The sequence below is a fragment of the Zootermopsis nevadensis genome, unplaced genomic scaffold (assembly GCF_977971745.1).
Source record: "Zootermopsis nevadensis isolate Lab colony 2312 unplaced genomic scaffold, Znev_1.0 Znev_ptg000016l, whole genome shotgun sequence".
Classification (NCBI taxonomy): domain Eukaryota; kingdom Metazoa; phylum Arthropoda; class Insecta; order Blattodea; family Termopsidae; genus Zootermopsis; species Zootermopsis nevadensis.
In genome coordinates this window covers 12,047,864-12,062,492 of record NW_028259148.1, presented here as the reverse complement: position 1 = coordinate 12,062,492, position 14,629 = coordinate 12,047,864, and the positions used below count along the sequence as shown (strand labels likewise).

At 38.5% G+C, this 14,629-nt stretch overlaps 1 protein-coding gene across 6 annotated transcripts in view; it reads right to left on the bottom strand.

The window, feature by feature from the left end:
- The window catches only part of lap (phosphatidylinositol-binding clathrin assembly protein lap), a 92,384-nt gene that overhangs the window by 13,754 nt on the left and 64,001 nt on the right, over positions 1-14,629 (bottom strand). For 4 of the 6 annotated variants that reach the window (XM_022075420.2, XM_022075423.2, XM_022075422.2 and 1 more), the window contains 5 exons: positions 12,748-12,913; positions 12,149-12,289; positions 9,360-9,486; positions 9,194-9,280; positions 7,589-8,515 (listed from right to left, as the gene is read on the bottom strand). In XM_022075420.2, coding sequence (XP_021931112.1) covers positions 7,589-8,515; positions 9,194-9,280; positions 9,360-9,486; positions 12,149-12,289; positions 12,748-12,913 — 1,448 coding nt within the window. The remainder of the gene's footprint in view (positions 1-7,588; positions 8,516-9,193; positions 9,281-9,359; positions 9,487-12,148; positions 12,290-12,747; positions 12,914-14,629) is intronic. The other 2 variants (XM_022075421.2, XM_087349670.1) reach the window with 2 other exon arrangements.

The window sequence follows — 14,629 nt, the reverse complement described above, 5'->3', positions numbered from 1 at the left end:
TGGGCCTGAAGAGATTTGTGGATGACAAATAGTTCTATTGATACCACAGGCATTTTTTTAGTTTCAAGTCACAGTTCACCCGTTTCTATTTGACTGTTATATTACACTTTACTTACAATTCAGTCATAATAAACAGTACTTGAGAATGTTTTACAAGAAAACGTATTTAACAGAAATTGTAACATTGTAATCTCATCACCTACAAATGTATCTATTCTAAAAATATAGCCGAGTTCATACACCTTCATTTTTCAGAAACTATACAAGATAAAGTAACAATAATGGAACAGTGTAACCCTAACAGACAAAAGAGATAACTTCAAGTTGTGAATAAACTACAACCACCAATCAAATATAATTATGAGACATATTTATAATACAAAGGATGATAAAATCTATATTGCAGCGACTGTAGATGATAAGAAAGGGGATCCAATGTTGAACATATATTGTACTGAAAGCTGTCAAGATAACTAAATGCAATGAAATTTGGAGACCACCTTTGCCTCCATTATCAAGGGCAGATGTAAAATGACCATCAAATAATGATATTATAACATTTAATGACGAACTCCGCTCTTAGCCACTGAAATCAGAAACTGGGACACCACAACCAGTTCATATCAATATTGTAGACACTTGTACAAATTTTCAAAACACTGGGATGATCTGGCTACGACCACCAGTGATTAGTATAATGAATCTAATAATAATAATGATAACAACAACAGTGTTGATGAGTTTTATATAAACATTTTCCGAAATGGGATATGAATGATTAGACTTTGGGAGTTTGGTTATGTCAGTTGTCAGTTAATCTGTATAAAGAAACTTTCTTGACTGCAAGAGTATTTATGCAAAAACACTAATCACTGCTGATAAAGAGTTTAGAAAGAGAATAGGTCTACGTATCACTGTATTTGTTTCCATGTTGGCCCATTTACCAGTTTCGATGGTCTGTTACTATATTTTCATTTATACAGTGCGTGACATCTAGAATGCAAGCCAACAATCATGTACCACAGCACAAAAATGAAATTAGAAGCAAGACCCCCCCCTCCCAGACACTCAAATCAAGGTCACCCTAGTTCCTAGGCCACTGCTCACGCCAGTGTATGCACAAGCAGAATGTGTGTTCATTCTCGAACATCACATTAAAATTGCTGCTCTTCATGAACCATTTAGTAATGTGTATTGCGAGAAGGAATTACCGAATAAGATAACAATACACTGACTGGTAACATTTTGGGACAGAGGAAGTGTCAGTGTATTGTTATCGTATTCGGTAATTCCTTCTCGCAATACACATTACTAAATGGTGCGACAACCCAGAAGACAACCATCTTCAAACTCACTGCTATGAAAACCTCAAATCCTATACATTGATACTTATTATCAATACAATAAAAGTTGACCATACACCTAACAAAATAAACAATCAGGGTGTTTCAGCCATTAATGTAATGGCTAGGGTTCAATTTCCTGAAGAGGCAGTAATTTTTATTTTTGTCATTATGTCCAGACCAGCTCTGCAACCTACCTAAGTTCACATTCAACAGGGCAACAGCAAAGTTTCTTCCCCCGAGATGAAGCACGTGACACATGAAGGTGACCACTCACTTCCTTTTAATGGCAAGGTTACATCTTACATACCTCAATGCTGTGGTGGTTTACATGACAACTTTACTTCTAAATTTACCTAATAAAATAAATATTTGTAACTTCACTAATGTATCAACAAATCCTCATTCTTTTTATCCCCATCTGCATATGAATGGAGCACAATACAAAGGAACACTGGAGGAATAACAACAAAAGAAAGTTACACATAAAAGAAATTAGAAAGAAGGATTCCAATAATCACACACAGTTAAAGTAATAAACATAGAACCAAATAAGTTTAACTAGTTCCAAAGATGGTACAAATTCAACCAAACTTTCCAAAATGCATGAAACAAGGACACCATTATTTACATTCAGTTTCCACTGATCACTATTTCAATTTCTTTGGAAATCTGTTACTTTCTGATTTTGAAATCCTTTCATTCAGAAGTCTCCATTTATCTCCCTGCTAATGAGTAAACATACTGGGATACTGGGAACGACCCGTTCTTCAAGTGCCTGAGCACTGCGGGTCCCAACTTTTCGTTGGCTTTAATCTATTAGACATTCGGTAGGACTCCTTGGATGAGGGATCGGCCCGTCACAAGGCCTCTACCTGTACATAGGACAGCACAACACAGAAAAACTTGGACGAACATCCATGGCTTGAGTGGGATTTGAACCCACGGTCCCAGCGACCAAGCGGCATCACACATACATAAACAAAAATATATGTTCACAGTAACATTGTTTTTACAGTAGAGTTTGTGGGTACTGTAAATAATACGATCATGAGAATATATATTCATAACATTTTGGTAACTTCTCTGGTCAAGAAGAATATAAATATTCAAAGACTGTCATAATAAATAAGCAATTTCATTGTTTCAGTATAGTTTAGTTTAAGGAAAACAAGGGTAAGGTTTAGTTATGTAAGACTTGAGGTTCTCACAGCGGTGAGTATGAAGATATCCGTCTTCTGGGTTATTGCGCTGTGTAGTCTGGTCGATGTTAACCAACGTTTCAGAGGTCATACTGCCTCCGTCATCAGGGCGATCGCCCTGATGACGGAGGCAGTATAACCTCTGAAACGTTGGTTAACATCGACCAGACTACACAGCGCAATAACCCAGAAGACGGATATCTTCAAGGTTTAGTTAAATTACAATGGCCATTAAAATGCTGTGACAGTTGGAAAAAGAGTTACAGAATTATGAAGAATAAATATGGCATGCCACCAATGTTTTTACCCTTCCATCAATTCAAACTACTATTATGGTAAATAAAATAGCTAACATTCTACTGTATTGAGTTAATTAAAACATCTTATTCAACATGTAAACCCAGCAGTTGGTCCAGGGTTAAAAATAAAACCATTGTAATAAAATGTGCTCAACAGTGAACAAAGATTCATACTAGATAGTCAAAATCCTGCCTGATGGCAGGAGGTTCCCATTAACATCTGTAAAATCTCAGTAATTCCAAGCAACCTTTGTCTTGACTTTGCTAACGATATTACCTCATTGGTGCAGAGTATCAAAGTTCCTTACAAATGCAAACAAAATAATATTATCTAGGTTTAAAATATTTCCCACAGTTAAGTACCATTAAAGTCACCATTAAATGTAACGTACAAGTCCAAAATTTTGGGCTACTGAAAGCAATGCTACAACAAACAATTCTGCGTAAGCAATGGGAACTGCTGTAAGTGAAAAATTAAAAAGAACACATAAATCAACAAATACAAAATAAAATCCAATGACACACTCCACCACAGCACTAGTATAGCTGCCTATGAAACAAGCAAAAAACTAATAAAACCAAGCAAAATACAGTGAAATGCCAATAATATGAGTGTCAAGTTTAGAATATCAAATGTACATAGTATTCCTTATTACCCACACAGCTTCTAAGCAAAGCACAGGGAAGGGGAAACTGAAAATGTGACAAAAGCATAAGGTAACTTTTATTATTAAAACAGTCATGTGAACAAGTCACAGCACTTTCCACTCAGTGACATAATGAAATGAGTTACGTACTGCATAAATGTCTAAAATAGTTTCTTCTACTCCAAAAATGCAGTGTTCGATAACTTAACCCTATTTCCTCCAACACAGCATAAATATACCAGTAACCAATTGTGAAATTACTAAATTCAAAACTTACAAAGTAAACTCTACATAAATACGTGTAATATTATTAAAGTAATCAAAGCCTTGAAAATGCCCAATGAAACAAAAGTTGTGAACAGCACTACATCTTATTTGAAACTAGTGTGTAATTTAACAATGCCTACACCAAAATTTCAGGTTCTCATGGCACCAAGTATAAGAACAACTTTCTTCTGGGATGTTGTGCTGTGTAGTGTGGTAGAAGTTTACAGTTGTTTCTAAGAAGCTCCCTGCCTCCGTCATCAGGAGCCTAATGATGGAGGCAGTAAACACCTCTAAAATGTCAGTAAACGTCTACTAGACAACACGGCATAACATCTCAGACGTCAGCTATCTTCAACACACACATTCCTCATACGTAATGGAACACGGTAATACATATGCTGTTACTATTCAGAAATAATTCACCCACCAGAAAGAAACCACACACTATGCAAGTTTCACAACTGTACAATATCTAATACACAAGTTATTTTGCATTTTTGCTCCTAGAACAAAACAAATTCTGGTGAAGATGATGCTCAGGTGTTTTAACTGCACTGGGAATAAAACTGCTCATATAATTATTAATCATGGAGGATAGGGTGAAAAAAAGGAAAAGTAATACAATATTCAAATTAAAAATACTATAAGTACTATAAACTTTTTTTAAAGTCCCGCTATATGCCTACGCAGGCGCTTGGGGGGAGTGGAGGTATAGCTCGTATTCTTTCTTGACCTGAGCACTAGATGGGGGTGAGTGGTCAGCATTATGCCCCGGCCACACTTTACTCCTGGGAAAGGACCCCGGTACCCATTGGACAGGAGGCTGGGTGGGCCCCAGAACCGATCTGGACAGAGGCTAGAGGAAACATCCTTTGTCCCTGTCGGGGATTGAACCCCAGTCGTCCAGCCCATAGCTAGTCACTATACTGACCGAGCTATCCCGGCTCATGAACAGTGGGGAAAACAATGTGATGTAGCTAAGAAATATATTATTAATCCTTCAGTTCAACTAATATTGAATTACAATCACATATCCAGATCTCACAGTACCCAAATAAATATGTAAAGTATTCTCTTCTTAAAAAGTGTTACTTTTAATGCCAAATTCTATAACAGAGACTAAGAACTGTACAACATCATTGTCTACAGCAGCTAGAAGAGATGCAAAGGATGACTCTTAAAAGAGAACAAAGACAGATAAAGCTGTGTAGCGTGAGGTAGTTACTAAGCCAAGTTACTATTGTCATTTTTATAAATGAACCAATTTGTGAATTTGCACCATCTTAATTATGATGTATTAAGTGTGATTAGACACAGCACTGTCATGTGATTAATTCCATGCATGGAATGAAGAAACCACAACTGCATCTGTGAGAAGAAGAGGAGAGAGAAGAATTTCACAATGTTATGCATAGTGAATCTGCATCGAGAACGATTAAACAAAAAGTCTCATAAAGTGACGTAAGATCTGAAGCTTTCACGGCGACTAAGTACGAGGGGAGTCCCAAAAGTAAGTTTCCCACTCGTCCCACAGCTAGCAAACCTTATATTGAGCGAAGCGACTGTGCGTACGTGATAGAGCAATGACGTAGCATGGCGCATGCACTAACGGTACTTCCCGCGTTCTCACAGTAGCATCGTTGCTGCTGTTGAAGATGGAGATTCTTATTCCAGCTCCTGCCGACGGGCCATTCAGAACAAGCGGCGCGGGATGCTTAGTGCCAGTATTGTCTTCTTGCACAATAACGCTAGGCCGCACACGGCTTGACGGACAGCAAGTCTCCTGCAGGAGTTCAGCTGGGAGGTGTTTAATCATTCACCCTACAGCCCGGACCTCGCTCCCAGTGATTTCCATCTTTTCCTACACCTCAAGAAATTCCTGTCCGGTCAGCGTCAGCGTTTTGAGAATGACAGAGAGGCGGAGATGGTTGTCACACAGTGGTTCCAATCCCAGGCGGCAGACTTCTACGACACAGGTATTCAAAAGTTGGTCCCACGGTATGACAAATGTCTCAATTCCGGTGGCGAATATGTTGAAAAATAGCTGGACACTTGCTGTATCTGTTGCAATAAATATTTCCATGAAATTGTGTTTTGTTTCTGTAAACGGCCCCAGGGAAACTTACTTTTGGGACGCGCCTCGTATAATGAATTCTTTTCAGGCTATCAAATACCCTGAGGATGAGGACAAACAAGGTTCTTGAAGCATTGGTGTTTTCTCCACTACACTACCTGACACAGCTGGTAGCCCAAGAATAAATTCATTATACTGAATGACATTTGCCTTTTGGACAAATACAATTTCAATCTGTACCAATTCCACAATTGCCAATATTTACTAAAATGTATGTGAGCCTTGCCTACACTTATCATCGACCTTGTTCTATTTGAATCAAAATAATATTTTATCAATAAATTTTAATAACTAAAGCCAATTATGACAAAAATTCATTCATCTATCATCACTGTTGTGTAGTGATGAGCTAAAAGGTTCTTATGAACAGCAGTAAAACATGCCTAAAAATATTTCATTTTAATATAAATATGACATATACAAGAGTTGTTTTCTCTACCATCTAATGCCTTGAAAGTGACGTAATTTGTCTGTTAACATAAGATCTGAAAGTTGAACAACGTAATGTGCATACCAGGACAACTTACTTTGCAATGAAACACAGCCCGCATTATGCTTTGTTGTTCATGAACTTTTCATAAATGAACAACATTTTTCAATACTGAGTGGTTTCTGTACTGAACATAGTTCAAATGCAGCTTTTGGTTCTTCTATTATGCATAGATTTTCTTTCAACACATTATACTTTAGAAAATGCACTATGAAAAAATCACAAGGAAAGATTAGTGACCATAAACAGCAAAAAATCTGTTTGATAGCTCTCTTCAAAAGTTTGTGGAAAAAAATCAAAGCAAATACTGTAATTAATGGTATGAGGTCTAGCAACAGTACATTTTGTATACATTATCACATTTTCATTTTAAAATAAATTTTTATGATTCAGAGCGATCACATGCCACTGTATTGCCTATAATCATATAAATGGACACCATATTGAGTTAAAATTTATCTCTGAAGTACTCAGTAGGTAATGTGTATTTCAGCTATCGCATAAGGCCCTGTTGAATGTTAAGAATTATGCAATGTTTCAGCAACATTTTCGAAAGCCTCATATAAAGTAGGCAATTCTGCCTCCCCTATATAAGGCCTCCAAATATGCCAAACACCTAAATATTCGCTCTGAAGATGGCATCTGAAATTACTGCCGAAATAGTGGATATTCTAAACATTTGACAAAACCTATATTTCAAAGCTGAAGTTACACATTAATCTCAAGCTGTGAAACCTTGTGGTTGAGAACTTAATAAGTAAGTTTCACTTGCTGTGTGGGGGCCACAGCTGGGACTGGGAAGTAAGCAATATAAGAAGTACTAAGATGTATGATTTGAAGCTTTCAAGGCGATGTAACACAATAAAATCTTCTCGGGCAATCAGCTGTGTCAAATTTTTAAAACATCTTTTAAAAATTTGTCATGGCTGATAGCCCGAGAAGATTTTATTGAAGTACTAAGACCACACAGCTAACCCTATTAAATTTTACAGTATGGATAAGAAAGAAAAAAGAAAACAACATGGCATGCTACAGCTTCTAAATAACTGGCATAATGAATTAATTACAAAGTTAATGAGGCAAGTAGAAAACCACAATGCATTTTCAGCATTCTTGCAATCCAATTCTGTTCTGTTTAGCAGCATACAAAACACTACCCAGAGCAGCTAGTAACAAAATGCAAAGAGAGCATCCGAACATCATCACCTGTCATGCTTATTCCTTGCTTTGCTGGAGAACCATAGCCAATAGGAGTGCCACCAGGCGGACCAAACACCATCCCTCCTCCCCCTGGTATCATAGCCTGCGGCTGTTGTGGGATTACCGCTCCCGGCTGACCCTGAAGGGGCATGTCAAACCCCCCAAACCCTGCAATACCAGCTCCACCCATATATGCTGGAACTGGTACCACACCCTGTCCAGGTACTTGAGTGGCAGCACCAGCAGATGGTTGGGGTCTAGTCGGTGAGCTGCCCAATGCGGCTCGGATGCTATCATTCAAATCATCAAATGCGCTCTTGGATGCAGCTGAAGCTGGTGGTGGACGACTCGGGGACCCACTCAGAGGGCCAGGAGACATGACACGAGGTGTTCCTCCTGTGGTGGGTGGTGGAGGGCGAGGTGGGGGTGGTGATGTCACCTTATTAGCACCAGATGGCATCACAGGAGAAGGAGCTGGGGCAGGGGGTACAGGAGCAGGGAATGATGAGAATGGCTGTTGAGGTTTCCCTATCTCTGACCCTTCACTGATGCTCACACCATCCACTGCCTTAGTTTCCTCATTACCCGAGCCTGTCTTTATATCTCCCACACCAGTTTCAAACCCTAAAGAGATGCCTGATGTTTCAGTTGGCTGAAGGATAGTGGCATCACTTCCAGAAACATCCCCAAACAAATCTGTCCCTTGACTGCCAACTGCGGGTCCCTGAGCAGAACCCACAACAGAACTAAAGTTGGCACCAAAGAGATCAGTGGAAGCATCAGTATTCATTTGGCCTGCATTGCCTAAGCCCTGATCCTCGAACAATCCCATCCCACCCCCAACTGCAGAAGATGAGGTCACATGCTGGCCACCAGGAGCTGGGCTAAAGTCGGACATGAAGGGATTCGGAGCGGCCATCCCAGCAGACGCAGCTTGCAGAGAGAACAACACATGGTGAAGAGAACAGATGAACACTTGTGCTCACCAATCCAAATTAAAACCCTCTTTTGAACCATTACATGTCTTCAAATAAATGTTGTTATTATTATATCTGGCTGAAATATCACAATGAAAACTTGTATATTTCTCCAACCAACAGAGTGCAACAAGCCTTGCAGAAGTTTTACTTCACATAACATTTGCTTAAACCAATACATTACACACTCTTAACACAATCAACCATTCACTTTACACATTTCCATAAGGAAATAGACAAAATAATGGATCTGTGGACTGAATCTGTCATTTATGGATTAGGAGAAAAAAAGAGTACAGAAAATGAGATGATATTAATGAAGTGCACACAAGCATTTGTGATGAGACATGGAGGGAGCCATGCAATATTAAAAGTACCTAATGAAGAAGGAAAATGCAATAATCAAATGCTATTAAGAAACAGAACTGAAATAATGAACTCCTCATGTTATATACATGTGACTTACAGAAGTAACAAAAGTAAACTAATATGTGACAAAACTATATAAATTAAAATATAAGTTCAAAGTGGCGTTAGCAGGTGAGAAAATTTAGCACAATACATTGTATTAAATTGTGGACATTCAAGTTCAATCCACTGCCCTCATTTGTTTTAATTTGTAATCACTACTCACCAGAACCAGTCTCTGTTCCTCCAAAGACAGAACTAAAATTTTGGTCTGACACAAATGCATTTGTAGCAGGCTGAACACCCCGGAAACCTGTAAATGTAAAAAATGCCTGTGTAGTCTTCTCAAAACATACAAGAAAGACTCAATGCACAATATAAATGCTACCAACCATTGGACAACCACATGTCAGATGTAGCACTTGCTACTGGGACAGAAGCAGTTTGTTGTGGAGTTGAGAATATGTCAGCAAACGGGTTGGCACTCAGCTGCAGCAAGTCATCGGAGGCTTTAGTTGACTGAGGACACAATGGAAACATAAAGATTAATAAAGACAAATATTCAAAACAGATGACGTCTTCTGGGTTGTTGTGCCATACCAGGAACATACTGCAGCAATCTTAAGTCCTAAAGATGGAGACAATATGTTTCTCTAAAATGTTGGTATACAACCATAATGTAACAACACAGAAGACTGCCATTTACACTCATATTGCAATGAAAAACTCAAATCCTACATAAAATATTTAAAATGTTTCACGCATTCAACTAAATGAACTACAATGCAGTACATTGTGATGTCAACGTCTATCAACTATTGACTATGGGATTTATGTCAACCTTGATTTATTGAAAATAAATCAGTTTACAGAGTATGCACACACAGGAAACTCTCCTAATACAGTTTCTAGGTCTCTGTCTCTATACGTGACACACACACTCTCTCTTCAGATCACATGCACTGTCCTTCGAACCGTCCTAGTCCCCCAAGCTTGGCGCTCTCCACATGCACAAAAGCACGCACGCACACACACACACAGCCCTCGGCTCCTCAGCCGCCATGGTCCACGAACCCAGTGCTCCTTACATACACACATGATCCTCTCTCAGCCCTTGGTGCCACACCAGACTGCTCGATGCCTCAGAACTCTCTACACACTCTTCCATCAGAGACCCCACACAAGACTCATGCCAAAACTACTAACAACCAAACCAACCAAAAAGCTAACTAAGGGTGGAATCCTGCGCAAGTGCAAGGCATCGTCCCTTGCTAGGTATCACCATTCCTGAGTACAAAATACACTGCTGGAAATGGCAAACAGAGCCTTATAACTAAAATGGGAACATGCTTAAGCTAACGGGGGATTTGTCGTGGCGGAAGCCTCGACTATTCAAACTACGGTCTGTTGTTGCTGATGAGAGGTTACCCCATCAGGCAACATGTCCTGTGTGCAAAGGATTTTGGTTGGTTGGTTCTCTGGGATTTGAACCCAGAGAGGGTGGGGCCGCTTCGGCTGAAGGCCTCTGCGACTTGAGGACTACTAACACTCGGGGAGGCGACCTTTTATATTCGCCGGCCCAGTCACGGAATGTTCCAGACTCCAAGGATCTAGAAGATTTGCTTCCTCTAAGGTTGTTTTAAGGAGGAGAATATGCCAACTGGAACATTCCGCGGTTGTCACACCTGAAGTCTACTTCCACTAGCCAGGGAGGGGAGTTACGCAGCCTCTCCCCTCCAGTGCGAGCCGTGTGCTCTTTCAGCGCCACGTCACAATATTATATGGGGCACTAAGAATGTAAACAGCAAAGAAATAATCTCTGCAAACTCAGATCTATGTTGTTGGGTAGTACTGAAACTCGTAAGCTCAGACATCAGAACATCACTCAAGGTGACTTTAGATCTGGTGCATCAGTTGCATTCAGACTGCAAACATGGCTGCACCAATGTTAGTTTATACCAAGTAAGACTACAGGGCTCTGGTTCATTTCCTATTGGCAGAGGGTGTGAAAGGGGCTGGTTTATCTGTTCAGTGTGCCCATGTATATCAACTAGTGATAAAAAAATTACATACATCTTTACTATATTCCATGGGCCTGCAAGTTAGCCAAATGTTAACAGGATGTGAAATAAAGCATATTACTACAAACACACACACAAGTACAATTCATACTATTATAAAGATTCCACATGATACAAGTAAAGAGTTCATACAAAGTAGTGATAGGTTACAAATAAATCCACCCATTACATAAGTACATAAATTATACTAATTTATATTCAAAAGACAAGAAAACCTTAATGAATGTTATGAGTCCAGCCCGCACCCTCACATTACTGCATTATAGCCATTTTAATATTATCCTCCAATCTATGCCTCGGTACCCAAGTGACCCCTTCAGGTTGTCCAACTGTAATTTTGTAAACATTTCACATCTCTCCCTTATGTGCTACATACCCTGTTCAAAAAGCCTTCCTTAAACAAATCACCTGTAAAATATCTGGTAAAAAAACAACCCTTCTAAATAAATTACCAATAATGTTAATGTATTTTGGTATATCTGTTACCAGATATATCCAAAATCCATCTAAACTAGTTTGCCCTAGGCAAAACCAGGAAAACCTCAAGTGTCTCTTCATGTACACCTAGGAAATTTTAGAAACTCCCAGCAGTGGTAGCAGTTTCCAGTTTCGTCTAGGACTAGTCTAAACAGATTCTGGATATTCCCAGTAACATGTATGAAGTTTCTTCAGTCAGAGTAGATAACTGAGACCTATGAGTATGTAACAGTTTTTAACTTTTTTTCTGCAAGGCTCTTCAGCTCAGTCACTTCAAAATAGTGCAACTGAGCCACCAAGTGTACACAAATACACATCCCTGTTCTAAGGAAAGCTCAGACAGGTCTATAATTTTGAAGACAGTGAAACCAATTATAACAGCTGAGTGATCAGATAGCTTGCTTTTTATCTGGGGCATCCCAGGATCAAATCTGTTCTGGAGACTGTGCATCTTGACTGTTTCCCAAGGTGTTCCTCAGTCCCTAGTGCTTTAAATTAGGCCACAATCATTTCCTTTTATATCCTTTGAATCCACTGTTCATTAATCAACATACCATAGTCTCACCTGACAGCACCATTAAATAAACCATAAATAAATAATAAAGACAATAAAGATTAATAACCTGAGGTGCATCAGCTGTGGCAGGCAGAGATCCGAACAGATCAACAATGGGTTGTGCAGTGCTGCTAGCTGCTGCTGTTGGAGAACTCAAGAATGGATTGGTACTAGGTCCACCACTGCTGGTAGGAGACGACACTTTGGCCTAAAAATATTATCGAGCAAGCTGCTACAGAACAAGAAATCATATCATGTGATGGGCAATAATGAACATGTATAACATTCCTGAAAAAAAATGTCCACTTCTTTATCGGGTTTCCTCATCAACATAAACAACAATAAACTGCATGCAACACAGTGCTTCATCAGAAGCTAACAGTCACTAAAGCTGATAAAAAAATTCCCCGCCTTTCATGCGTCCCAAAGATCCATTACCACATTCATAAGAGACTACTACTGACCCATACTCTAACCCAGATCAAAGCTGCCCACTCCTTACTGTATTACTTCGAGATCCATTGTAATATTTTACTCTAGTACTTAAGCATGGAAAAAATGATATCTTAAATGTTTGACGCACATCTATTTCTCAACTGTAATCTTTTCCTACAGTATCTATTCACAATCGGCTTAAGACTTCGGAGATATTAAGAAGATAAATACCTTGTACTGATTCATGGCTGCTTCTTCCTCGGCAAGCACCTGTTGTTTCAGTGACTCATCAATGCCATTGGTATGTGAGTCAAGACGAGTATTGGCTGCTGCCGTTCCAAACGCCGTGCTGGTGGAAGACAGGGCGGACACTCCGGACTTTACATTGGTTCTGTTGCTGTATGGTGCCAGTTTTGGCCATGTGGATGTGATAAGGCATAATGCGGTGTGATTTATGCAAGGGGCAATGGTGGGTGACAGTGTGTTGGAAAGGGCAGAACCACAAAGGAACGGAAGGTAAGATAAAAATAAAGACAAAGAAAATGAGAAATAAATAAAGTGGAACATCAACTACTGAAAAGAACACTAAAAAATAAATAGTGAGTAGGCTTACATACTGACATCATGCAACACTCATCATCACAGTGTAAGAAGCAACACATAATATAACATTAAAAAATAAAGTAAGTGCTATATTATGCAGCTACTTGTAAATCGACTATCTGAATGCAGCAGTCAGTTTGTTAAATTCCCAGCCCTTTACAGAACCAAAATAATCATTTCCCAAGAACCAGCCACTTGTTCCTCTCTTCAGCCAGATGAATGCAGTCCACATCTTCACAAGTTCAGATTTTCCTACTACAATTTTGCAGACATTTCTCACTTGTCTTGTCCTCTTGAGTCAATCATCCTAGTGATATCTGAAGACACCATTATGCAGTTTTCTCCAGTATCTTGTTAGTTACTACCCCTTGAGTAAAAATGTTCTCTTCTCAAACACCCTCAACCCATCTTCTTCTATTAACATGAAAGACTAAATTCCACACCCACAGAACAACAGGCAGAACTGCAGTTTTGTATATTCTAACCTTTACATCTAACTATAAAATAAAAATTGGTTGGTGATTATTTTTAAAAATCATTATTAGACTGCAGCCAATGCAAAACATATACATGTCTTTTCAGCATATTTATTCAATGACTCTTACCCACACACTTTATTCACAAAAGAGAAACAAAACTGCAATGTAATTTACATAACTTTCACTGAATGCATGAATACGTCTTTCAAACATTGTTTTATTTCCTCTCTACTGATTCCATTGTTTTATCAGAAACTAACTTTTGACAGAACAGCACAATTCAGAGAGCATTAACGTCTTATTACAACCTGGTCAAACGATGAAGTGTATAGTCTATAATATTAAATGTTAAAATGTATGTGTTGGTTTGTTGCGAATAATTTTTTAAATCATTATTTGCACCGCATTAAACATATTATAATCTTTAATTAAACAATTATCAGTGTAGTTAATTTTTATACTCTGCTTTGTTAGACCTTTTAATAAAAATGATTCTAAAATCCTACTTTAGATTTTCCTGTCATTCTTGACAAGAAATTTTAAGTCTACAGAAAACTGTGATATAATATTAAATTATTACAAATTAGCCATGATGCACAGAATCAAATATTCTCACAAGCAAGAGTAGAAAGATGCACTTCACACATCACATATTTTCCAATCCATAATTTCCAAATGCAATCTTTCCAGTTTTGTGTAACTCATTCATTTTGATATTTATTCATTGAAGATATAATCTGGTATTGCAAAGGTAATAATACTATAAAGTCAATTTATTTTTCTCATAACCTATAGACTAATGGAAAACATTTCAAAAAAAAGATGCATTTATCTTAAAATCTACACTGCACTTTATGTATAAATGTTTTGGATGATGATCAGTTGATACAAATTATAAACTTCTGAGATTTGGGACTATCACAGTGGTGAAAACGTTAACTGTGGATTTCTAAATTGTGATGCCATTTACGTAGCCTTGCAGTGTTTCAGAGGGCTGTAGAGGCAGTATGTTCCTATGAAACATTAGTAAC